At 34.4% G+C, this 26,045-nt stretch overlaps 4 protein-coding genes across 4 annotated transcripts; 3 read left to right on the top strand and 1 right to left on the bottom strand.

Annotated features, from left to right (window-relative positions):
* Positions 1–114: 114 nt before the first annotated feature.
* LOC106715981 (gastrula zinc finger protein XlCGF8.2DB) lies at positions 115–2,248 on the bottom strand. The gene has a single exon (XM_014509398.2). The coding sequence runs from the start codon at positions 2,192–2,194 to the stop codon at positions 1,067–1,069; it is 1,128 nt and encodes a 375-aa protein (XP_014364884.2). The 5' UTR covers positions 2,195–2,248; the 3' UTR covers positions 115–1,066.
* Positions 2,249–9,099: 6,851 nt separating this feature from the next.
* Positions 9,100–11,535, top strand: LOC106715961 (myrosinase 1). The gene is made up of 6 exons (XM_014509376.2): positions 9,100–9,233; positions 9,322–9,437; positions 9,536–10,206; positions 10,323–10,625; positions 10,833–11,077; positions 11,313–11,535. Exons 1-6 carry the CDS (start codon positions 9,211–9,213, stop codon positions 11,470–11,472), a joined length of 1,518 nt encoding a protein of 505 aa, XP_014364862.2. The 5' UTR covers positions 9,100–9,210; the 3' UTR covers positions 11,473–11,535.
* Positions 11,536–14,320: 2,785 nt separating this feature from the next.
* On the top strand, positions 14,321–17,846 carry LOC106716009 (myrosinase 1-like). The gene is made up of 6 exons (XM_045683863.1): positions 14,321–14,561; positions 15,013–15,131; positions 15,359–16,026; positions 16,116–16,421; positions 16,925–17,169; positions 17,665–17,846. Exons 1-6 carry the CDS (start codon positions 14,539–14,541, stop codon positions 17,822–17,824), a joined length of 1,521 nt encoding a protein of 506 aa, XP_045539819.1. The 5' UTR covers positions 14,321–14,538; the 3' UTR covers positions 17,825–17,846.
* Positions 17,847–19,404: 1,558 nt separating this feature from the next.
* LOC106715969 (myrosinase 1-like) lies at positions 19,405–25,822 on the top strand. The gene is made up of 8 exons (XM_045684022.1): positions 19,405–19,676; positions 20,594–20,776; positions 21,488–21,880; positions 22,192–22,286; positions 22,646–22,793; positions 23,289–23,440; positions 24,942–25,180; positions 25,629–25,822. The coding sequence occupies exons 2-8, from the start codon at positions 20,623–20,625 to the stop codon at positions 25,792–25,794; spliced, it is 1,347 nt and encodes a 448-aa protein (XP_045539978.1). The 5' UTR covers positions 19,405–19,676; positions 20,594–20,622; the 3' UTR covers positions 25,795–25,822.
* The last annotated feature ends 223 nt before the right edge of the window (positions 25,823–26,045 follow it).

Below are 26,045 nucleotides of genomic sequence, written 5' to 3'. Positions count from 1 at the left end.
TGCTTAAGCACTAATACAAAAACACATAATTGAAATTGATTTGACACTTTATTGAGTATCATTGAAGCATAATTTCAGGCAACTTATTAATAAATATTTCAGACAATGAAAAAAAACAATTACTCCATAATCCTTATTAATAATAGCCATTTAACTAACTGCATTGATCTCTAGTTACAATAGAATCAGAGTCATACAATTTGATAGATATGGGTAACTCAACTAAAATTTGTAACCTGATCCAGATCAATTTAAACCAGATCATGGTTCAGATGTATAAAGCGTATTAGTGAACCAGCTCGCATCTGAACTCAATTTCTACCTGCATAGTTATAATTAGTGTTTCAAGCTATGACCTACAAGTCTTCAGGCAGATTATGGCTCATTAACTTACATATTTATAGTACATTGAGATGAGCTGTGAACTGCCAATTTATTCTTTGCACCACAGTTCAATAGTTCAAGTTTATGTGAGCCGAACTTTTGAAAAAAATTAAAAATAAATATGGATTATTTCTAGGTCCCAGAATAATCAATTCTAGAATTTTGGGTTCTGTTTAAACCCTGCTTCTATGAAGGGTTCTGTAGTCAATAAAGTTTGTAAACAATGAAAATAAACAATACTAGTTATTACTACGAAATATTGCTATTACCTGTCCCTTCTTTTTATTGGTTAGTACATATCAAATACTAGATGGCACTGATTAATATTGCATTGTATTTACTTTAACTAGAAAAACATAAAAGCCCATTAATATTAAAAAAGTATTTATGAATGGTACTAGAGGGCAATGGTAGCTCAGGGGTTTAGCACTTGACTTGCAATCTGCAGGTCCTGTATCCCGCCATGTACCAATGTGTTTTTCGATTTACATATTATGTACATTTCTCAGAAGAAATTCAGTGATATGTATGAAGTTAACCAACCCGCACTGGGCCAGCATGGTTGACTATGGCCTAGTCAACCCTAACTTAGGGTAGGCTCCCAGCCCCTCAGTGGGAATGTATAGTGAGCTCATACTGAATGGTACTCCATTTATACACTTAGAACAGATTTTTATATATATTATAGTAAAGGTGTTTGATATGTTTCATTCTGTACTTGCTCTTTATTTTGTATTTGAAGATATAACGGCATTCTACCACTTTTAAACTTCTCTCTTTTATGAACTCTCAGTTGATGTTTCATCATTTGTTTTCTATAACCAAAAGCTTTACCACAAATGTTACAAGTATGCTCTTTTACACCATTATGGTCAACTTTTATATGTTGTTCGAGAGATCTTTTGTTATAAAATCCCCTACCACATGTCTCGCATTTGAAATCAAAACTATCTTTATGTATTAACATGTGTGCATTTAAATTGCTTTTATGAATAAATTTACTAGGACAACGAGTGCATTGGTAATTTTTTTCACCAGTATGAGATCTCATATGCATTTTTAATGATTCTTTAAATCTACCCTTATATGGACATAAGGAACAACTGAAAGGAAAGTTGTTGAAATGTGTCTGTCTGTGACGAGTAAATAGACCTTTTACTGTAAACTTCTTACCACAAATATCACACACATGTGATATTTCTAATGTATGTATAGCCATGTGTTTTTTAATGTAAAATGAACTGTATGAATTCTTGCATATTGGACATGTATGCTTTAAATTTTCATGTTCCTGTGACAATCTATGCTCACTGTATTCTGAAAATGTATCAAAATCAATGTCACATTTCTTGCAAATATACTTCTTTCGGTCTTTCTCCTTTTTATCATAGTCAAAAGACGTGTCTGTATTTTTGCTTTCAAAATCTGATTCTTTTTGTGGACATCGTAATCTTTGATCGGAATCTTGCGCGGTTTTTCTAAATAAAATAGCGCCTCGTAAAAGGGCATAGCAAGATTCACATAGGAATTTTGGATATTCATCATCAGGTGTTATTTCAATACCGCCGAAACTAATTAATGCCTCAGAAATATCTTCCGTACGATTATTGTCATATATTGGAACCTCGCCATTTTTAAGACAAACTCTACATATTTTGTTCTCCTCGGTTACTTCTATTTTCACTGTAATTAAAGGATCTGTAGAGGGCACAGAAAGATCCAAATTCTTTTCTTTTTTATTGTTGTTTGAAGATCTCTTCTTGAAACGTTTACAATGCATTAACTTCCAAAGCATCAACGATCCAACCATTTTTTTGTATAGTTTTCATTCCATATGAAATAAATAACTTAAATCATCAATTAAAACTGCATTATTTAATTTACCTTTATTGAAATTTCGGAACAAATAACAAAAATCAACAAACAATATTTTATTTTGTATATTTTACTAGTGATTCTGACAGATAACCATCAGACTGACATTTTTTTTTTTTTTTTAATTTTATGACCTGGTAACATAGACCTTTAGGTCACATCTTATTTGGAAAGTGTTCATTACTTTGGAGTCACTACACTTCACTTCACTAAGATTCGTCGTTTAAATTGTTTGAATTGTATTTTTAATGTAGTTATAAATGGGTTTATATGTTGTTGGATCTTGAAGTAAAATGTTAAGTGGCGGTGGGCGGGAGGAAGAAATACACTTAAATGCATTGGTAACACTAAGTTCACTAGCCAGCACAAGTCTTTGAATTAGGAAACTTTGGCAATCGAAAATAATGTGGTGGATCGTTCCTTCTTCTGCTTGACAGTAAATACATTGGTCGTTTGTAACAATGCCGAGTCTTGCTAGGTGTGACGGCGCAGTATTATGGCCAAATCTCAATCTGTTTATTGTTGTAATGAAATCCCGACTTTCATTAGTTTTAAATCTGTCATACCATGGTTTAACAGGTAGGCTATCTTGGATACTTCCATACCATTTTCCCTTGTTTTCTTGGTCTTTCTTCCACATTTCGGTCCATAAAGTATAAATGTTTTCCTTAACATTTACATAATAATCGGTAAAAGGAACGGATAATAAGTCTGTAGCGTCAATACTGTTTATAGCTTTACAGGCAGCTTTGTCAGCGTTTTCGTTGCCGGTTATGCCTTTATGTGAAGGCACCCACATAAAAGCTATATTTACATTCATAAGATAATATTTATACAATAGTTCTTTTATATTATACAAGATGTAATTGGTTTTGTAATTTACAGAAACATTACTTAGACTCTTAATCAAGCTTAAAGAATCAGTTATTATTAAAAAATATTTACAGTTATTAATTACAGAAATTCGCAGTAAGGCCTGATAAACAGCATAAGCCTCTGCAGTAAAGATGGAACAAGATTCATTTAAAACAAAGCTCTGAGAAAACCCAGCCTTTGAATCATAAAGAGCTGCATGAACATGGTTATCCCCTTTGCTACCATCAGTATATATAGTATAATATGTATTATTTTGTGACAAAAACTGCATCATATCAGAATTATTATTAATTGAACTTGAGATAATATTTACAGGATGTAAAATGGAGTGATAACTGTTAGAGTAACATGGCCAAAGGGACTGTTTACAGGTCTTTTTATAATTATTATCTATTTCCATATATATTAGAGATAAAGGGGGTGCATATTTGTTAACAAGTGTCATTCCTTCTAATAATGAAGGAGGAGTAATGTGTAAGTAGGGTGCAATTTTTTTAACTATTTGGATATTATTAGAAGATAGTAATTTGAGGCAGTATCTGTGAGCAAGTAAGAGTCGTCTCAAGATTAATGGCATAACTTTTGTCTCAACTTCCATGGCCCTTATGGGAGTTGAGCACATTGCACCAGATATTATTCTCAAAGCTTTGTTCTGTAATACATCAAGTTTATTTACATGTGGGCTATTCAAATAAGCTAGAGAGCTATAATCAAAATGACTTCTTACAATCGATTTGTATATTAAAGACAGAATTTTGGGGTCTGCACCCCATGATACTCCAGCAAGGCATTTCATGACATTTAAACCTCTTAAAGCATTTTTGGAAATGTGATTAATATGCAATTCAAAATTTAATTTCTGGTCTATTATTATTCCTAAAAACTTTTTGCTGGATATCCTGTTTATAATTTCACCATTATAAATGACATTATACATTGGTGTATCCTTGCTGAAGATCATAACATTGCTCTTTGATGGGTTAATTTTTAAATGTAAAATGTTATTGTAATAGTGGAACAATTGAGATAAAGCAATATTAATACTGTCTATTGCTACTTGTAAATTATAACTACTACTGTACAAAACAATGTCGTCTGCAAATTGTAAAATATTTACATTATTATTTTCAGTATCTATAAATTTACATATTTCACTTGTATAAATATTATACAATAATGGGGATAAGGTAGCACCTTGCATTGTGCCTTTTGAGGCAGTTTTTGGACCATATAACATATTATTGTATTTAACATAAACTGTCCTTTCATTCAAGAAATCATATATCCATTTGCAGAGTTGTCCGGGTATTCCTAACCCTGACATAACTTTCACAAGTATACCAGGATCTATACTGTCAAAGGCACCTTGAACATCGAGGAATATACAAACAGTATGTAAGTTTTTTTCTTTTCCATGTTTCAGATCAGATATTAAAGAGATGAAACTATCAGCACAGCTACGCCCTCTTCTAAAGCCATACTGAACATTGGGAATGATGTTATTAGCTTCAACATACCAGTCAAGACGGACTTTTATCATTGTTTCAAAAATTTTGCCAAGACATGAAGATAAGGAGATTGGTCTATATGAGCTAGCAAGTTCTGGTGCTTTGTCTGGTTTGAGAATTGGAATAACACACTGTGTTTTCCACGCCTGTGGAATACAGTTGTTAAGCCAAAGTAGATTTAGGATATCTAGAAATAATTTTTGTACCGATTCATCTAGATTTTTAATCAGTAGGTAAGGGTAGTCATCCATACCAGGTGTTGTATTACGCCTAGATTGTAAACTTATTCTAAACTCTGTCCATGTAAAGGGTTCTAATAAAAATTTTGAATTTTGATTGTCATTATTTAAATTAAAATAAATATTCAGGTTACTAGTTTCACTTAAATTACTATTATCGGTTAAGTTATCCAAAAATGAGGGAATAAATTCATCTCTATATGACCTATTGCCAGTTTTAACACCTTTAAACATTTTAAGTAAATTCCAAATCTTACTAATGGGTGTTGTTCTACTAAAAGTATTAGTTAGATTATTCCAACCAATTTTTTTCTGCTCTGCTATCGTTCTTTTTTTCTGTGCATCCTTTTTTTTATAGTTAATATAATTCTCCATGGACGGTACGTTTCTATATAATTTTAAAGCATTATAAGATGCAATAACACTTTGTTCACAAATATCATTCCACCAGGGTGATGGCAATCTGCTTTTGAAACTGTTGGATTTTGTAAGTTTAGGAATCGTCATAGTTTTTAATGTATCCAAACGAGAGCAGAAAGCATTATATGTTAATATAGGGTCATCTGAATTAAGGATAAATTTATCGAAAACTGTTTTGGAAAGAGTGTTGTATTTAGTCCAATCTGCCTTTTTATATAAAAATCTGTCTACTGGTGAACCAATGTAATATTTATCAATAGCTAAGGATATTTCTGTTATTGTAGGGAAATGATAACTTCCCATTGCATTGTCATGGACAGACCACTCACACATAGATGCAAGACTAGCACTGATGAAGCTAACATCAATAGCAGAAGGATTTTGTCTGGGGCGGTTGACAGTTGTAAATCTACCATCATTTAAAATACATAAATCTAAGTCGTCAATAATATTAAATAAGGTATGGCCTCGACTTTTACTAGATAAACAACCAAATGCTATATGATGAGCATTAAAGTCACCACTTACAAATATTGGTTTTGGGAGATTATTAATTATACTATGTAATCTATTTAATCTGATGTGACGACTAGTAGGCGGACAATAAACACAAAGAACAGTCAAATTACCACTTACCGTTGATAAAGATAGAGCAGCAGTTTGAATGTCCTCATAGAATCTAGTGTTAATAATATTGTACTTGAGGTATGGCTTAATTAATATTGCCACACCATTATGACTATTGTTTGAATTTCTGTTATAAATATTGTAACCTGGTATTTTAAATTTGTTATCTTTGAACCAAGTTTCGTTAAGTAGGCATATATCAATGTTTTGTTGTTGTAAGAATTGAATGAGCAAAGGTTTTTTACTATTGGCACTTTGAATGTTATACTGAGCAATGCGTAACTTAGACTGTGTAGGACCTAGATCCATTATTTTAGATTTTTAATTAAGATATCTTTAATTGTTTTCAATGTAGTAGGTGAATTATCACCCCTATTGCCAAGCTCCACCAATGTCTGTACAAGGGCCATAAGTACATCATTGTTGGAGACAATTTGATTTTTAATATTTTCTACAGGCAATAAATCTTGTTTATTAACATTATCTACATGTGTATTTACAGGCTTATTTACAGAATTATATACAGGTTTATTTACAGAGTTATTTACACTATTATATACAGGTGTTTTTGATGTTGGAAGTGGGGGAAAGTCATTGTTATTCATTTGCTTAGTTGAAGTAGCACTTGCATAAGTAATTTTAGTTCTTTTTTCCATAATTTTCTTCATTTTAACTGGACATACTTTTGAAATCGCAAGATGAGGTCCGCTGCAATTTGTACAACAAATTTCAGTGGGCCTGTCACATTCCTTATATAAGTGCTCACCTCCACAAATTGAACATCTTTGTTTACCGTTACAGATTTTAGCTGAGTGATTAAACTTGAAACATTTGAAACATTGTTGCAATGGTGGTATATATTCAAAAACCCTATAAGAGAATAAGTCGTATTGAACATTATCTGGTAGAATATTAGACAGAAAAGTAATGCTTACAGTTTGTAAAGGAACATACTCATTTCCTACTTTTTTTGAAAATCTTCTGATTGCGATAATTTCATATTTTGACGATAGCCTACTGTATAACTCTTTATTTGATATGTTAGCTGGTACAAATCTTATAATTCCTGTCTTTTCAATCTGTGCAGCAGGAATGAAAGCTTTCATTTCATATTTATTTAGGAAAGATGAATTGTTAATAAAGTTATTTGCTGTATTATACTGTTTAAAAATAACTGCAATTTTATTGGCATTCACTCGTTGAATTGCCGTCACACCTTTAATTTCATTTGCAAAAATGTGGTTTAAATAAGTGGGGCTCTTGTTGCCCAGTCTGTCTTTATTGATTGCTTCGACAAATACTTTGAATTCAGTATTAACAGAATTCTCTGGATACAGTCTTTTATAATTTGGCTTAAAAAACGGTAAATAAGAGTCATTACGCTCACCGCCACCGCCAATGTCCATCTTGGGGTCACCACCACCACGATCCTTAACGCGAAGGCGTTTATGTGATGAGGTGGGCGGGTTATCCCCGCCCCCCTCGTTACCCTCCATTTCTAAGGGTCACTACTTCTAATTTCTACTATTTACACTTAATTTTAAGGAAAAAATAATCAAATAGGTATTAAAATGAAAAAAAAAATTCGAACAACGCGCGCTCTTTTTGGAGTTCCCGCCCATCAGACTGACAGACAGACACTGACCAAAGAGTAAGTATACTACAATGACATGAACATGAAGAACAGACAGCAACAAAGAGCAAACAAAGAATGTTATTTATATCTTCATTGTTACAAGCTCTTATTCTTATTAAGAATAAATACCTTGTATAATTGTACTGTCATAATGTAAACATGACCGTTCTATAATACTGGCATAATGTAAACCAGGCATAAGGAGATGCCACACGGGCGCCGCCTCTACGTCCAATTATCAAACAAATAAAACTTGCCACACGCGTCTATGGAAAAAATACCACCGCTTAGGTTGTTTTCCTTTTCTCGTTTAGTTTTTTCGTTTGTGCATCTTAGCACTAATTGTTTTTTTTTTTAATTATAAATGAATCATTCACATCTATTTCCCAAATTTAGTAAATAATAATGTCCTATCAAATGAATACGGTTTAAGAAATCTTTATTTCCTCAATAAGAATTACAAATCACTTACTTAAGATAATTAATGGTCTATTTTACATTACTATTGCAAGCGTACAGTGTTTTATACAATGCAGGTAGTGTCAAAACTTATACACAAACTAGTTGAAACATTGTTGAGATATGAAAACTAGATGAATGGCATGGAATACATTAATTATTTATGCAAATGTAATCTAAATTTTTTAGGTTTAGGTAGCATAGTTTTTTTTTTGTTTTTTTTTTTTTAATTTTTGTTTAGGGTGTGTTTTTTGTGTGATTAGTATTAAGTACATAATATTGCTTACAAAATTATATTAAGAAGATTACCACGAAATAATAATAATTTAAGAACAAGTTTAAAGTACTTGTAGTCGTTTTACGATAGGAAACGTGTGATTGCGATAAAACGTGTTCATATAAGTTAAATGCCAAATGCTGCAAAAGGCCCTTAAGATTTGCAAGTAAACAACGCACGGTTTATTCTGTAACAGATGATTTTTTTTAATTTAACCCGACATTACCAATAAATAAACATATATTTTTTCATTTGCAGCTTATATTATGTGACCGGTGACCTTTAAAAAGACTAAAGTATGTTTTAATGTATCCCTACGATTGTTATGCAATCAAGTATCACCTCGATGATGATGATGATATCAAGGTTAATGTCAATATAATCTGAAACAAAGAAAAAACAGATACAAATGTGCAATTATTGTATTCAAATATCCTTATAATTAAAGATTCTTGCGAATTACATGCTAATTATAACCTTTTACATATCGATTGTAGTAATAAAATATATCTATATATGTAAAAAAATGATGCCCATTTCCCTTGGCATCACGTGTGAACGGCTGAACTAATTTTGCTGATTCTTTTTTGTTGTGTTTGTTATTGTCAGAAGGTTTTTACTAAAGAAAAATTTAGAATAACAACATCTCGATTAAATTTAGTAAAGATATAAAATATAGTCTGGAAGGATAATTATTAAGTTTGTTTTTTTAATACAAAAGCTACTTAAAAAAAAATAACTCCTGCACTTAGTTGCAGAATAATGTAATCAATTCATAGCCAGTTAAACCGAGTGGCTGTCCGAGATAATCATTTGAAGTGGACATCGTATCTCAGACGTAAGAGATAAATAATCTCATATACAGTATAAATAACCACCACGAATTATTATGTAAAGAGATAGATAAATATGAAGCTACTGCTACTATTAGGGTATGTATTATAAAGTTGAAATTATATAATACACAAGCCATTAGATAGACTCATATTCTACTAGGGTTGTCAATAATTTATGTTTCAGATTTCTTATTGGCTGTAATGCAGCTACGACGAGACAAGAAAGAAGGTTTCCCGATGACTTCCTCTTCGGGACTGCCACAGCTTCGTATCAAATTGAAGGAGGATGGAATGCAGATGGTAAAGATAATTTTTTTAGGATTAATTATATCGACAGTTCGATCTAATAATGTCCTTGTGACAATAGATTAAGCTGTACATTTAAATGTTACTTTTAGATAAAGGTGAAAACATCTGGGACCGTATGACCCACACTAAGCCAGATGTGATTAAAGATGTCAGCAATGGCGACATCGCAGCCGATTCTTACAACAACTATAAGAGAGACGTCGAAATGATGAGGGAACTCGGTCTGGACGCTTACAGATTCTCATTATCCTGGTCTAGAATATTACCAAATGGTTTGTCAAACAAAGTCAGTGAAGCAGGTGTTGCTTTTTATAATAATTACATTGACGAAATGGTGAAATACGGCATCACACCAATGGTCACTTTATATCATTGGGATTTACCTCAAAAGTTACAAGATTTGGGCGGATTCGCTAATCCTCTGTTTCCCGACTGGTTTGAAGATTACGCAAGAGTTGTTTACGAACATTTCGGTGATAGAGTCAAACATTGGATAACGTTTAATGAGCCAAGAGAGATCTGCTATGAGGGATACGATACAACGACAAAAGCCCCGCTTTTAAATGCTACGGGTATCGGTGCCTACCTTTGCGCTAAGAATCTTGTCTTGGCTCATGCTAAGGCATACTATGCTTACAAGAATGACTTCGCTCCGAGTCAAGGGGGTCAGTGTGGTATCACAATCAGTGTGAATTGGTTCCCTCCCCTCACTGATTCAGAAGAAGATCAAATTGCTGCTGAATTGTACAGACAAGCTGAGGTAAATTAAATTTCTTAGGTCTTGTCAAACTGTTGATTTTAAGCTGTTCCTTTTGATTTACTATGATATATGGATAATTTTATTTCTCATTATATATTAAACGTTTTATATTACAGTGGGGTATTTATGCTGAACCGATATTTTCCGCGGAAGGTGGTTTCCCCAAAGAATTATCAGAGAAAGTCGCTCAAATGAGTATGGAACAAGGCTACCCCAGATCTCGTATGCCCGAGTTTACTGATGAAGAGAGAGAGTTTGTGAGAGGTGCAGCTGATTTCTTTGGAGTGAATCATTATACTGCGTTTTTGGTGTCGGCTGCGAAAGACACAGAGTTCATCGTGCCTTCAGTTTATGGTGACACTGGTGCTGTTACCTCTGTCCCTGACGATTGGCCTAAATCAGCGTCTAAGTGGTTAACAGTAAGTAGCAATAAATAATAAAATTATTTAAACTATTTTTGTTGGTACTCAAAGATTTTTTTTATCAATTTTTTGACATAATAAACTAATTCTGATATTTAAAAAAAACTTAATCAAACAAACATTAATCGGAAAGTACCAGGACATCGTAAACAAGAAGAAGTAGGAAATTGAAACCTTACAACAAACATTTTTGTCTTTTTTTAGCTAGCACCGGACAGTATTTTGAACGCGCTCACATTCTTGAACAACAAATACAATAGTCCTGTCTTCTATATTACCGAGAACGGCTGGTCTACTCGATATGAGGACGGCTTGGAAGATGATGACAGGATTAGGTACTATAGAGCGGCCCTTGAGAGTGTCCTAGACGTTTTGGATGCTGGAATAACTCTTAAAGGCTACATGGCGTGGAGTCTTATGGACAATTTCGAATGGATGGAAGGTTACACGTAAGTAATATTTTTATAACTTTTTTTTGAAGGCTAAAATAATTTTTTTTATTTTTATTTTACACTACAAAAAACAAAGTAGCAGTTTTACGGCTAAGTCCCGTGACGCAGGATCGCAATTCTTAGTTTTTTTTTAACTTAATTGGGAGTATTGTTTATTATTGAGTTATTGTAACGTATGTATATTTTGGTCATTCATTTCTTTTTACTAATGTTGTTTTGTTGTTGATTACAGAGAACGTTTTGGTCTATACGAGGTTGACTTCGAGGATCCCGCACGCACTCGCACGCCGCGCAAATCCGCATTCGTCTACAAGCAGATTATTAAGACTCGCGTCATAGATCATGAGTACGAGCCAGAGACACGCACAATGACCATAGACGACGGAAAATAAATGGAAGAGTATTTTGTTATTAAACAAATGATTTTTTAAACGATTTATGTTGTTAATTAAAGATACGAGTTAATTTAAATAAAGAATACCTTAACTGATAATACTATTACTATTATTATTACTATTTAAATATTCCAAATACATTTTAATTTGTCTGTATAAGAAGTCAAATATTGATGCTTTGATAACAATGACCCGACAGACCGCCAAGTTCCATCCACACCACCTCGATGGCTGGCAATCCACAACCGTGCGGTTTTCGCGTAGCTTTCTACCGCGTACCGCCACGTTGTGGAATGGTCTGTCCTCGGCGGTATTTCCAAACCGCTACGACTTGGGGTCCTTCAAGAAGCGAGCGTATCATCTTCTCAAAGGCCGGCAACGCATCTGCGATTCCTCTGGTATTGCAGATGTCCATGGGCGTCGATGAACACCTTGGTGTTCCCGCTGCTCGTTTGCCCCCTTCTCTTATAAAAAAAAAAAAATATCTTATTTTTCTTAACGTACATCAAATAAAAACAAAACCCAAAACGATGCCAAAAGTATTGCCTTATTAAAGCTTAACTTCTTTTAGCTAAAAAGAAACACGAAAGAATCTTTCAAATTGCAAGTAAATGTCACCAATAGATTACGAACTCCGCCATTTTATTATTTTACAGTGCACATTATAAATATTAACTTTTAACACGTAACGATGAATTAGCGTCAGTTTATAAAACGCCAAGTAAAAATTAAAATTTCTCACAAAACAGCCTCCTTTTCAAATATCTGTCCATTTGCATAGTAAATAAGGAAATAGCAGAGTCACAAAGTTACAAGGGAAAAACTTGACACTGTCGAGAGGGCTAAAAATTGAAAAGCAGTCTTTACTGAATATGATAAACTTATCCTGCCTCAATCAGACGCGCTTCAGTATTTATAACAACCGATTTCTTGTATTCCGTATTATGACCGGCTACTCTGAAAGCGCGGCTATATACGGAGCGGTTCATTTGTGGTAGCAGTACTACAAAGGCTTTGATGCAAGCCCCCCCTTGTTTAACTGCCACACTCTAGTAATTCCAAAAATCCCCGCATCGGATCCCCTACCATTATTGATCCAATAACTTTTAAAATCGATTTTCAACTGTACCGCTAATTTATAATCTATATATATAAAAGAAAGTCGTTTTAGTTACACCATTTATAACTCAAGAACGGCTGAATCGATTTGACTGAAAATTGGTGGGCAGGTAGCTTAGAACCAGGAAACGGACATAGGAACCTTTTTATCTTACGTGCATTTTCTTTTATTCCGCGCGGACGGAGTCGCGGGTAAAAGCTAGTTAACTATATTTTAAATCCAGACTCCCTACGATTTCATAAAATAAAACGATTCCATAAAGAATTTCAAAAATGTGTAGTAGAACTTACAATAACTTTCTACAAGTCACGTGGTTGTCACGTCATATGTATTTAATACATACATTTTTGGACTTTGTTATGGTATGCATTTTGTCTAGGTGGGCAATACATTATGGTGCGGAAGGGGCCACGAGTCCCTAACCTTCCGACTCACGCAGGTGCTGTCCGGGCATGTGCTGTGTTTCGGGCAGTGCCTGTGTCGAATCGGAAGGGAGGAGACGGCGTTGTGCCACGAGTGCGGCGACGTAGAGAACACGGCACACACACATTATAGGTGTACACCCTGGTGGCGACAATTGCCAGCGACCTCTCACTTCCTCGTTACGCGCACTACTGGGAAGTCGTTGCTTCCTTCTGCGAAGTGGTTATTACGCAGAAGGAGGCGAGCGGGAGCGGGAGGGAGATACTCTCCCGCCCTCGCTCCGGCTTAGACTTTGGCTTAGGTGAGGCGTGGAGTATGCATAAAGCATTCTCCTCTGAAAAAAAGAAGGGGCAGTACGGGATAAATACAGTACCCTAGAAAACAAGTGACGTTTCACTTTTCCTTAGTCCAATAATTTCCAAAGCGTATATTTGTGTTTTTTGGCACGACATACAGTTCATGATAAACGTGTCGATGATATGTAAATAGATTGTTCTTAACTCTGCATGTGATCGTACAAAAATGTACTCCTAAAATAATCCTACACAAATACTTGAAAGTGATAAAAAATATTGATGTAAATGTGACATATCTTAACTATCTCTTGAATAGAGATAGAATATTTGAATAAACAAAAGAGCTACTAAGATATACTTGACAGAAGAAGAAAAAAACATTGTAATGGATAAGATTGTTTTAAATGATACCCGACTGAAGCACGAAGAAATAAGCAATACTTACTTAATTAGAAGGAAATAAACCCTACTGACTTACAATAGTCCGGAAAAACTCTTTATTTCTATAAAATCAGTAAGAAATTTGATAAAATCACAATAGAATGGACATACTTGCATACAAATATCCGTGCGAAAATCATTCATACCCTGCTATTTTTCTCAGCGGGTCTGGTTATAACGAAGTAATAAGGTTATTCCCGTTAGACAGAACAACCGGTATATAATTTCAACTAGCGGTCAGCTTCAGCGTAGAAATAACCTCAGCTACTAACACTCCAATTCCCGTCAAAATCGATCCAGGAAATATACCATGAAATACGATTTTTATCGATATTACATACAGACATTCCAATTTTATTAATTGTATAGATAAATATATAATAACCAATTATTCGAAAAAAAAAATACAAAATGGAGAAGGAAATAGGAAACGAGTTCGTCAACGTATTTTGAACTTTACCTTGAGTTTCCAGTTCCACAACATTCATACAGAAACGTGTTACATAACATTTTTTGACGCAGAAAAAGTTTATGACAACATGACTTTAAATAAGTTATTCGGTATTGAAAACCTCCATGATTAAGTGGTCAAAGTCAGAGGAGTAAGCTAAAAGTTTTGATTGACACCTTGTTTTTAAAACAAATTACATCACTGATAAAAAAAACTGATAAAAATGTCTAAGTAATCCCACTTAACTAACAAAGACAATACCTCCCGCGTAAGTAATATAAAAGCAGATGTCACTGCATGTTATTGCAAGAGATTATTGAATTTTGTTTAAAATGAAATGGCTGGTGATCATAGGGTATGTTTATTGTAAACTATTTTATATTCATAATCAATTTAGTATAGGATTTTGTTAATGGAGGAGAGACCGCATAACACGTAATTATGCGAGAACCTTACTAATTATTAATATATGAAAACAATAATAAGTTTGAGTTGGTTTAAAAATACTAACAAAATATGCGTTGCATTGAAACCACATTGAGTCTTTCACGTCTTTTATTATTCGGTATTCTATAAGTTTTATATACATTTAACTATTTTATTATTATTTATTATTTTTTATATTATATTTATTATTTTTTCAAGTAAGCTAAAAATAGAGGTACTTTTTAAAAATATTATTTTCCAAGGAATAGCAACTCGTATTTTTCCTACATCAATAACTCACTATTGGGAACAAAATCTATTTTATATTTCTTCCACATTGGATGCTAAGATATTATTTTTAAAGAAATCAAACGTTTCAGTGCATTAGCCATTGGCAGCAATGCGTTCACCGCGAAGCAGCAAAGGAAGTTTCCTGATGATTTTCTGTTCGGTACTGCGACCGCGTCGTATCAAATAGAAGGAGGTTGGGATGCCGATGGTTAGTTACATTGTGTATCGACTGATATATTAGCGAATGTGTTATAGTTGACTCAAACATCCGTAAAACTCTACCATATTTCATGCTTGTTGATCTGCCAAAGGTTTGCAAACTTTTTTCTTGATCCAAAAATTTCTACGAAGCCCTACAGCTATATTTTTGGTCTTCTATGGATCCCAGGGGCTGGCCTATTTTGGGTATCTAAGATCATCGTTTGTATTTTACAGGAAAGGGAGAAAATATCTGGGATCATTTAACCCACACCAACCCGACTGTGATCCTAGACCAGAGCAATGGCGACATCGCAGCCGATTCTTACAACAACTACAAGAGAGACGTCGAAATGATGAGGGAACTTGGACTGGACGCTTACAGATTCTCATTATCCTGGCCAAGAATACTTCCTGATGGATTCTCAAATAGAATAAACGATGCCGGTGTACAATTCTATAACAATTACATCGATGAAATGTTGAAATATGGTATTACACCTATGATCACACTCTACCATTGGGATTTACCACAAAAGTTGCAAGATTTGGGAGGTTTTCTCAACCCGTTATTCCCGCAATGGTTTGAAGATTATTCGCGTGTGGTCTTCGATTTATTCGGAGATCGGGTCAAGTTTTGGATCACGTTCAACGAGCCTAGAGAAGTGTGTTACCAAGGTTACGATACAGTGACTTTGGCACCGATGTTAAATGCTTCTGGTATCGGAGCGTATCTTTGCGCGAAGCACTTAGTACTAGCTCATGCGAGATCGTATTATTTGTACAAAAAGGAGTTTGCAGGAGATGACGGTATTTGTGGTATAACGTACTCAATAGTCTGGACTGAGCCATTGACTGATTCGAAGGAAGATGAAATCGCAACCGAATTAATGAGACAAGCTGATGTAAGTATCTAAAAGTTTGCTTAGTTTCTCTTGATTGTTTTTAATTGATTTGTTTAAACTTTTTTTTTGTATTTATTGGTCTTTTCCAGTGGGGTATCTATTCGGAACCAATTTTCTCGGAAAGCGGTGGATTCCCTAAAGAATTAACTGAGGTTGTTAATCAAAAGAGCAAAGTTCAAGGTTTCTCGAAGTCACGTATGCCCGAGTTCACAAAAGAAGAGATAGAATTTATAAGAGGCGCATACGATTTCTTTGGAATCAATCATTACACTGGTGTTTTAGTTTCTGGTACTGAATACCTTCAAGAACACCCAGTACCTTCGATGCAAGATGATATTAATGTAGGAACGTTCACGCCTAGTGACTGGCCTTCAGCGCCATCACCTTGGTTAAAGGTAACCTTTTAACTCTAATGTAAACAATCTCTTCTAAATAGGACATTCTTAATATTACGTTTCGTTCAAAGTTTTTAAATAATTTTCTGATCGACAAGGATCGAATACATAAATAACCTTGGAATGAATAACAAAATCTCCCTGGCTTATTTTTTGTGCCATAGTATACTATTCTATTACCAGTAATCCCATCTAAACTCTCTTCTTCCACATATACTGGTTCACACAAACCTTCAATTTGGGGACGCGATTATATAATTTATCTTACTTATTACATAAATTATAATGCTAATGTTTGGTTGGATGTTTATTTGAAGATATCTCCAAAACGGCTCAACGGATCTTGCTGAAATTTAGTATAGAGGTAGGACATAGTGTGGAGGAACCCATAGGCTGTTAATGAAGTTTTTTCTAATTCACGTGGGTGGAGTCGCGGGCGACAGTTCGTTTTATTAAAAAACATCATAATTACTGGTACTATTAAGTTCTCATTTATTTTGTAGCAATCACCCAACAGTCTTCTAAAAGTTCTACTACATATTAAAGAGAAGTACAACAACCCAGTGATGTATATAACTGAGAATGGCTGGTCTACGAGATTGGAACAGGGGCTGGAAGATGATGACAGAGTACGTTACTACCGCGATAACTTGGAAAATGTTCTAGACGCGTTGGACGAAGGTGTTAACCTAAAGGGATATATGGCCTGGAGTCTCATGGATAATTTTGAATGGACGCGAGGATATACGTAAGTATCCAAAATGATGTTTCTAGGGTATCAGAAGTGCTTTGAGTAGCTTCAAGAAAAGAACAGAAAAGTGTCCCCAAATTGTAGGATTGTGTGAACTAGTATTTAAGGAAGAAGAGAATTTAGATGGGATTGCTGGTAGTGGAAGAGTATACTGAGGCACAAAAAAGAGGCAGGGAGATGTTGTTGAGTTGAGACACATTATTACGATTGAGTATTAATTCAAAACTTTCTTCTATGAAAGAATATTTAACAAATTTCACTTTTCACTAATATAATAAATGCGAAAGTTTAGATGGATTGGTGGATGGATGTAGGTTTGAAGGTATCTCCAGAATGGCTTAACATATCTTGATGAAATTTGGTACAGATATAGAACATAGTCTGGAAGAACACTTAGGCTACTTATTATTATTTTTTAAATATGGTGGACATGTTTGACAATTGACAAAGTTGCCATTTTTTTACTCATTCTAAGGTTATCCTTTCTTTCAGTGAACGTTTCGGACTCTACGAGGTTGACTTCGAAGACCCGGCAAGAACTCGGACGCCGAGGAAGTCCGCATTTATTTACAAGGAGGTGATCAGGACCCGTGTTATTGACCACGATTATGTACCTCCCTCAATGATCATGACAATAGATGAAGGAAATTGAATAAAATAACTACATCACCGACGGAAAATAAAAATAATCGAAATTTTCTATGTGAAGTTTTCTTTTACTAAATAAATAATAAAGCCACTGTATTATCAAACAAGGATATCTAGCGCATGACAGAGGCGCTGCTATCGCGGTTAGTTCTGATTTATCGTGAAATAACAGCCCGAGCCGAGGCTCCTGAGGGAGCACTCGAGCCTAGTTACTCTTAAACGAGGTTAAGGCTTAGTGCCATCTGCGCCCGGCCACCTCAAGCCCGGTGAAACTGTAAATGCCTCTTCAAGGCAAACAGTGACTACTTACTCAGTCACAAAAAAAATCTGATTTATCATCTAGTATACGTAGGCACAGAAAATGCTGTAAAAGAAAAATTACAACACAGCAACAGTACAAAGAGGATTTTGTTACATTTTTTGACGTTGACAAGAGGGCGTAAGTGAGCTGTCATAATTTAGTGTGACTATTGCCCACCAGTTCAGTTAGCCTTGTCGGTATTTATAGGTTGTTTTATCACTTATGTCGGGTCAGATATCGTTGTTGGTCTATAGATCTACTATCAAAGATAACAGATATCATAGGATAATGTTTTAAAGTTCACTTCTTCATAAAAAAATACTTGAGCGTTATCTATTCAGATAACATATCAATACAACTGTGGAATTCCTTAATCGAAACACCTAAAAAAAAAATTCATCCCTCTCATATGTCTCAAAAAATAATAGACGCTATAACATTTCTTAACACACGACGAAATGAAAGATATTTAAAAGAATATAAATTAAAAACTGTCTGAGGAAAAGTAGTTATAGTAGTTATATAAATAACAAGATTTTCATATTTCTTTGTTGTCTTGCGTGTATGTTGAAATGTTTAATCCAACTAACTATAAATAAACTATGTATAAATAACTATGTAGTGTAGTTGAATCTCTTTTATTCGTGTAATAGAAAACATATATATATACTATATATCTTATATATTTAAGATATAATAGATTAGTAGAAGATAATATAAAAATGTTTATAGATAAGTTCAATTTTCTTTATCAATCGCACCGTAATTATTATTGATTAGTAAAATGTTTGCTTTCAAACTATTCACAAGGAAATTGTGTAATAATTATATTAATTGAAATTATATAAATTTAATTTATAACAAACATGAGATCATTTTTGTTTATTGTGTTGTTTTGGTATGTATTTATTCTAATATTATTCCTAACGACATTGTTATTTATTCACTTTATGCTATGAATGTTAAATTAACCCGACTAACAGGAAATGTTTGAAGTACCTTAGTATATTTTATGTATATGGGCTACTAAATGTCGCCCGTGACTCCGTCCGCGCGGAATTAAAAAAAAACTTAATAAGTAGCCTATGTATTCTTAAAGACTATGTTCTATATCTGTGCCAAATGTTATCAAGATCTGTTTAGCCGTTCGGGAGATACCTTCAAACATTCATCCATCCACACATTCGCATTTATATCCCTAATACTGTCAGCCCGAGCCGAGGCTCCTGAGGCTCTTCGAGCCTAGTTACTCTTAAATGAGGTTTAGGTTAAGCGTCATCTGCGCCTGGCTACCTCAAGCACGGTGAAGCTGTAAATGCTTCTTCTTCGTTGTGACCTTATATAGTGACATACTTAATGATTTAATCGGTTTTTGCGAGTGAGGTGTCAATTTAATATTCTTTCCCTGAACGTCATAGAGTTTAATATTGTTACATATTTAGTTGTGTAACAATAAATGCTTGGAGTGACGGCAAACAGAGGAGGTTCAAAGATGACTTCAAGTTTGGTGTCTCAACAGCTGCTTATCAAGTGGAAGGGGCATGGGATACCGATGGTATGTAATTTGAAACATATAATTGACATATAAGTATGTATTCAGTCAAATGGAGGTCCGTGGTCTCTGCCTACCTCTCTAGGTTACGGGCATGATTTGTGTTTTTTTGTTTCTTTATTACCTTGGTTATAACACTAGACAGATTTCGATATAAACTTTTTGTTAGATTAGGTTAAAAGGTTTGTGCGTTTTCAGAATAAATGTTTTCAATATTAAATTTTATAATTATAAAAAGCGTAGTAATTATAGTTACACTTGGTGAAGCATGGGGTGGTTTATATCAGGTTAAAGAACCACTAGTGACATCTATAATAATAAACAATAGTTATATATGACCTAGTTTTTTGTAGTCATACCAAGAAACTAACAAATATTGGAAGTAATCTATGTTGAGATAAGATATAAAACGTTTCAATTTTAACCTACCATTACAGGGCATCTGTGGGCCTACCACGAATATGTAACAATCGCCTTCGTTTCCACGTCGTCAAATATGTCAAAATTAATATGAGATTTTTGGTGTACTTTACGTTCTGCGCTCGATAATTGCTGCACAAATTTTGTTTGACGATTGTCAACTGGCTGACATAATTTTTTGTGTACTAGCTGTCGCCCGCGACTCCGTCAGCGCGGTGTTAAAAAACTTTATAAGTAGTCTATGTGTTCTTCAAGACTACATTCTACATCTATGCCAAATTTCATCAAGAACTATTGAGCCGTTCTGAAGATACCTTCAAACAAACGTCCATCTAAACATTCGCATTTATAATATGTATTAGTAATATTGATTTATTTTGGAACGTTTCAGTGTTTATATTTTTACAAACATGTCTCTTTGTTACAACTCTATGATTAAAGCGTTCTTAAATTGAAATTGTTTAATCTTTTTTTTATAAAATATCTACCATTTTTTTAAGGCAAAGGTGAAAGTATTTGGGACACATATATGCACAGTCATCCTGAATTAGTAGCGGATGGTAGGAATGGTGATGTCGCGTGCGATTCCTACCACAAATATAAGCGGGATGTGGAATTATTGAGAGAGCTTGGAGTCGATTATTACAGGTTTTCTATTTCTTGGCCGCGGGTGCTGCCATCTGGTGAGTTATTTAGATAATAAATAAATTAATTTTTCAAATTAAAAAAAACATTAAAAAGAATGTCTATTTTAACGACTCTACGTCACAATATGGTACTTGTTCATGCATATTCTTAAATGAAACACGTGTATAAGCATGAAATAATACCGTTTTTGTTCATCTTTGTAATTAGTATAGTTATATTCAAATATCTTGGCGGCGTAGTTCATTGGCGCGCTGCGCAGAGCCTTACCCGCGCAACTCGCTACAAACCGCCACACCAAAATTGTATTTTGCGCAGCGAATCATGCAAAATTAACAGCCTCCAAGATATATGATATATAAGAGCGTCGGCGGCTCAGGAGTTAAACACTTGACTTGCAATCTGCAGGTCCTGGGTTCGAATCCATGTGCCAATGTGTTTTTCGATTTACATATGTACATTTATCCGACGTTCTTACGTTGAAGGAAAATGATGCAACCATGCAATATGTGAGATGTCAACCAACCCGCACTTGCGTGGTTGACTATGGCCTAGTCTCCTAACTTGGGGTAGGCTCCGAGCCCCTCAGTGGGGACGTATAGTGAGCTGATGATGAAGATATATTATAACTACTGTAAGTACTATTGCCTAGTAGGGTGTAGGTAGGCATTACACGTTTATATTTAGTACAGTCACAACTAAAGATTCTATGAGACAAAAATAAGGTTTTATTTTACCTTTACTTTTAGGTTTCCCACACGAACAGAACGAGCATGGTTTCCAATACTACGACAATTTAATAGATGAACTTTTAAACTACAATATAACACCAATGATCACCTTATATCACTTCGATTTGCCTCAAAAACTACAAGATTTAGGAGGCTGGGTTAATCCATTATCTAGTGATTGGTTCGAAGATTATGCGAGGGTAGTTTTTAATAAATATGCTCACAAAGTACCTTTTTGGATAACTATAAACCAACCAAATGCAATATGTATATACGGATATGGTGATAGAATGTTAGCACCTGGAATTGATGCGAAAGGTGTTAGTGAATATCTCTGTGCTAAGAATATATTATTGGCTCACGCTAAAGTTTACAGGTTATATGAAAGAGAATTTAAGAAGAAGTATAAAGGTAATCAAAAATAATAATCCAAATTAAATAACTAGCTGAAATTTAATTTAAAATTAACTATCCTTGTTGTCATCACTTTATTTTGTTACACAATTTTCATAAATAATCTGCAATATGAAATAGCATAATGGCTGATATGAAGCTGATTATTATTTTGCTCACTTAATTTTGGTGTTGGATTGAAAACACTCTCTCTGTAAAAATATATTATCGTCTCTGTCATTATCATTGACAAATCAGAGATGATAATATGTTTTAAACGGAGATATTTGTCTTAGAAACCCACGGTAAATCAATAATATTTTTTTTAGGATCGGTGGGTATATCGATGGCAATAAATTGGTCAGATCCACTGAATAATAAAACTGAAAATGTCGAAGCGGTAGAAAGATATCGAGAATTTGAGGTAAGTACGTACTTATATAATATTTTAAGACATTTTGAAAGTTAATTTTTTGTTAGAATTACAACTGTGTCTTTAGTCTTAGTAACAAAGTTAAATTAAGGGTTAATTGAAACTATTTTTAGCCGACTTCAAAAAGAAGGAGGTTATAAATTTGACTGTATTTTTTTATGTGTGTTACCGCGATGCTTCGCTCCTGGTGGTCCGATTTTGATAAAAATTATTTTAATCGAAAGGAAGTGCTTGCAGATGGGTCCCATTTTTTAATTTTTTTAAATAACTAGAAGACTAGTAGATTTTGTTATTACTATTGTCGAGTAAAATTAATTTATCTAAATGCAATTACTATACGTTTTTTGCAGATGGGCGTATATTTGGATCCAATATGGTCAAAAAAAGGTGATTTTTCATCTGTGGTCAAAAAAATCGTAGAAAAGAAGAGTAAACAACAAGGTTTTTATAGATCCAGATTGCCAACACTTAGCCCGGAAGAAATAAATCTGTTAAAAGGTAAACGCATGTTAAAAGCATTTAAGGACAGCCCTAGGTTCACGTCATTTCAAATTGGCTTCCAACTGAATAGTTATAGTAACTAAACTAAAATTGATGACCGTCAAATCATCTCATGGTTCATATGTGTGAAGAAGATCAGTGATCCGGCTCACAGCTCAGTTCAATTTGTATTTGCATTGATTTATGATTTGCATTTCGAGTTGCGAGTCACCAGGCAGCACAAGGCTCGTTGGCTCACATACATAATACATCGCGATGAGCCGTGACCTGCCAATTTAGTAGTTGAGCTGCAGCTCAACGATTCAAGTCTATGTGATCCTAATTTTTGAATCAGTTCAGAGCTGATTTACACACGTTTACGGCTCAGTCGTTAAATGATTACCAAGAGTTCCTTAATGTAAGTAAAGTGAAAAAAATGTTCACAAAGACTGCTTAAAAACTATTAAATTACCCAAAGTGACGTAGTTAGTAATTTGATTGTTCAATTTCTAGGTTCAGCGGATTTCCTTGGCATTAATCACTATACTACATTTCTGATCAAACCTTCTACTAAAAATCTCCATTCGCCATCGTACGCAGATGACATTGGTGTAGATTTGGTGTTAGGTGAACATTGGGAACAGTCCGCGTCTAACTGGCTTAGAGTAAGTCATTTAAAATTGAACTAGATGGCGCTAATATTACTTATATCAGTTAATTTTAAAAATATTAGGTCCTTACATATGAAATTGGCGTTTTTCGTACTGGCCACTTTAATCACGAATTTCTCCTCTTTGGTAAGGAATTCCAAATTCAAATTTGTACAGCTATAGACTCATGTATCTGTGGTTCGATGACCGTCATTCGTTTGTTTTTTTTCTTCTGTTTTTTTCTGTTTGCGTCACTCATTTTACAAAATGGAAAACTTAAAATATCGCATTATTTACGAGTACGAGTTCCGCCGTGGCACTAGTGCTGCGGAAACGACTCGAAGGGTGAATGATGTGTATGGCGGTCGTGTTGCAAAAGAAAACACAGTTCGTTTTTGGTTCCAACGTTTTCGTTCTGGAAATTTCGATCTGCAGAACAAGCCCCGTGGACGGCTTGAGACTCAAGTTGATAATGAAGAGTTGAAGGCTATTGTGGGAGCGGATCCATCGCAAACCACGTCCGAGTTAGCTGCAGGCTGCGATGTTAGTGATAAAACTGTTTTAATTCACTTGAAGCAAATTGGGAAGATTAAAAAGCTTGAAAGGTGGGTACCTCACGAATTGACTGAAGCAAACCGGCAAACGCGCGTCGACTGTTGCGTTACATTACTAAACCGGCACAATAATGAAGGTATTTTAAACCGAATCATTACCTGTGATGAAAAATGGGTTCTTTACGATAATCGGAAGCGCTCAGCGCAATGGTTGGATCCTGGCCAGCCAGCCAAATCCTGCCCCAAGCGAAAATTAACCCCAAAAAAGTTACTTGTAAGCGTTTGGTGGACTAGTGCCGGTATTGTTCATTGCAGTTTTCTCAAATCTGGCCAGACTATTACGGCTGATGTCTGTTATCAGCAATTGCAAACCATGATGGAAAAGCTAGCGGCTAAACAACCTAGGCTGATCAATCGCTCCACGCCACTGCTGCTTCACGACAACGCTAGACCACACACTGCGCAACAGACGGCTACTAAATTAGAAGAGCTTCAATTGGAAAGTCTAAGATATCCTCCGTACTCCCCGGACCTTGCTCCAACAGATTACCATTTTTTTCGAAATTTGGATAACTTCTTGCAAGGGAAAAAATTCAACTCCGATGGGGCAGTCCAAATCGCCTTCAAAGATTTTATTGATTCCCGTCCGACTGGTTTTTTTAGTAAAGGGATCAATGAACTACCTATGAGATGGCAAAAGTGCATAGAAAATAATGGTTCATACTTTGATTAATTAAATATATTATATTAAAAAATATTCGACTTTTTGTTCCTCCCATACAAAACGCCAATTTCATATGTAAGGACCTAATAGTAGACGAAATTTCTTACATTTTATACATTTGTTTCAGTTATGGAAACTCGCCTAAGTCCATATTAACTTGATTATAACTATTTAAGTACGTATTAAATCATAATAAGTATGAAAACAGGTATAAATTTAAACATTTCTTGAATTACAGAGTGCTCCTTATGGCTTATACAAGCTGTGTATATTCCTCAACTTACGGTACGATTATCCAACAATGTTCATAACAGAGAATGGCTGGTCGACAAAGACTGGACTATGGGATAGAAGTAGGGCAGAGACAATGAGGAGATATTTAAACGCTTTATTACTGGCTATAGAAGATGGTACTGAAGTTAAAGGTTATACAGTATGGAGTCTAATGGATAATATTGAATGGATTGCAGGGAGTAGGTAAGATCTTGTTTTAACATCGGTTACGAAGAGCGGGGTGAAAAGCAGAGCAGATTTATGTCGCAAATAAAATTGAGCTTTATTTTATTTGAACAAGGTTTAATTTGACGTGTCACGTCTTTTTTACGTTAGTTTTTAATAAAAAAAGGTGCAATGTAAAATTAAACTTGGTTACAATCGTGTGAAGTTCAATTTTATATATAAATCTGCTCTGTTCTCCACCCCCGCCTGTGTGTACGGATCCTTAAAAGGTGAAATTAACCACGTCATTGTGAGCTTGAGGACAAAGTATGTAGGGTGTTTAGCTTAATGAATAAAATAATCTCTCACTCTATTTAAAACAGAGTTAATAAAATCAGTGGTGAAATTTTGCAGCCGTTTGACTTCTTTAAATTAAAGTAACAAAAATGAAATATATATTTTGAGTGTTTCCTTCTAAATGTTTTAGTGAACGCTTCGGACTGTACGAGGTTGATTTTGAATCTGAAGAAAAAACAAGAACGGCTCGTCTCTCTGCCCACGTATACAAAAGAATAATAAAGAAGAGAATAATAGAAGAAAATTGGGAACCGAAAAACTTGAAAATAAATAAACCGAAAAGAGTTGATTTGTAATCTATGTATCAGAATTAAGTTTGAAAGTTTCGACCAACTAATTGATATTTAAAGATTATAATAAAACTTGTTGTAATGATACTTGTTTTTTCTATCAATGTTAAAAAAAAACCATTTGAGAGATTTGATAATGATGTGTAACTTTAGATATAATTTTATACGTAATTCAGTTTTTTTCATTTGCATTGCAAACTTTTACTGTAAGTCGCCATCTGTTGATGGTTTCATACATGATTTCTTGATTTAAAACG

This window comes from Papilio machaon, chromosome 24 (genome assembly GCF_912999745.1).
Source record: "Papilio machaon chromosome 24, ilPapMach1.1, whole genome shotgun sequence".
Classification (NCBI taxonomy): Eukaryota; Metazoa; Arthropoda; class Insecta; order Lepidoptera; family Papilionidae; genus Papilio; species Papilio machaon.
This window is presented reverse-complemented; position numbering and strand designations above follow the sequence as displayed.

What these genes read in the sequence shown, in the direction of transcription:
- LOC106715981 (XM_014509398.2), bottom strand. Translation starts at nt 2,194, where the DNA reads ATGGTTGGATCGTTGATGCTTTGGAAGTTAATGCATTGTAAACGTTTC.
- LOC106715961 (XM_014509376.2), top strand. Translation starts at nt 9,211, where the DNA reads ATGAAGCTACTGCTACTATTAGG. An exon ending in AAGCTACTGCTACTATTAGG is followed by an intron (nt 9,234 to 9,321) that starts GTATGTATTATA and finishes TTTATGTTTCAG; the next exon opens with ATTTCTTATTGGCTGTAATG. An exon ending in AATTGTACAGACAAGCTGAG is followed by an intron (nt 10,207 to 10,322) that starts GTAAATTAAATT and finishes TTTATATTACAG; the next exon opens with TGGGGTATTTATGCTGAACC.
- LOC106716009 (XM_045683863.1), top strand. Translation starts at nt 14,539, where the DNA reads ATGAAATGGCTGGTGATCATAGG. An exon ending in CGCCATCACCTTGGTTAAAG is followed by an intron (nt 16,422 to 16,924) that starts GTAACCTTTTAA and finishes TTTATTTTGTAG; the next exon opens with CAATCACCCAACAGTCTTCT. An exon ending in GAATGGACGCGAGGATATAC is followed by an intron (nt 17,170 to 17,664) that starts GTAAGTATCCAA and finishes CCTTTCTTTCAG; the next exon opens with TGAACGTTTCGGACTCTACG.
- LOC106715969 (XM_045684022.1), top strand. Translation starts at nt 20,623, where the DNA reads ATGCACAGTCATCCTGAATTAGTAGCGGATGGTAGGAATGGTGATGTC. An exon ending in GCCGCGGGTGCTGCCATCTG is followed by an intron (nt 20,777 to 21,487) that starts GTGAGTTATTTA and finishes CTTTACTTTTAG; the next exon opens with GTTTCCCACACGAACAGAAC. An exon ending in CCGCGTCTAACTGGCTTAGA is followed by an intron (nt 23,441 to 24,941) that starts GTAAGTCATTTA and finishes CTTGAATTACAG; the next exon opens with AGTGCTCCTTATGGCTTATA.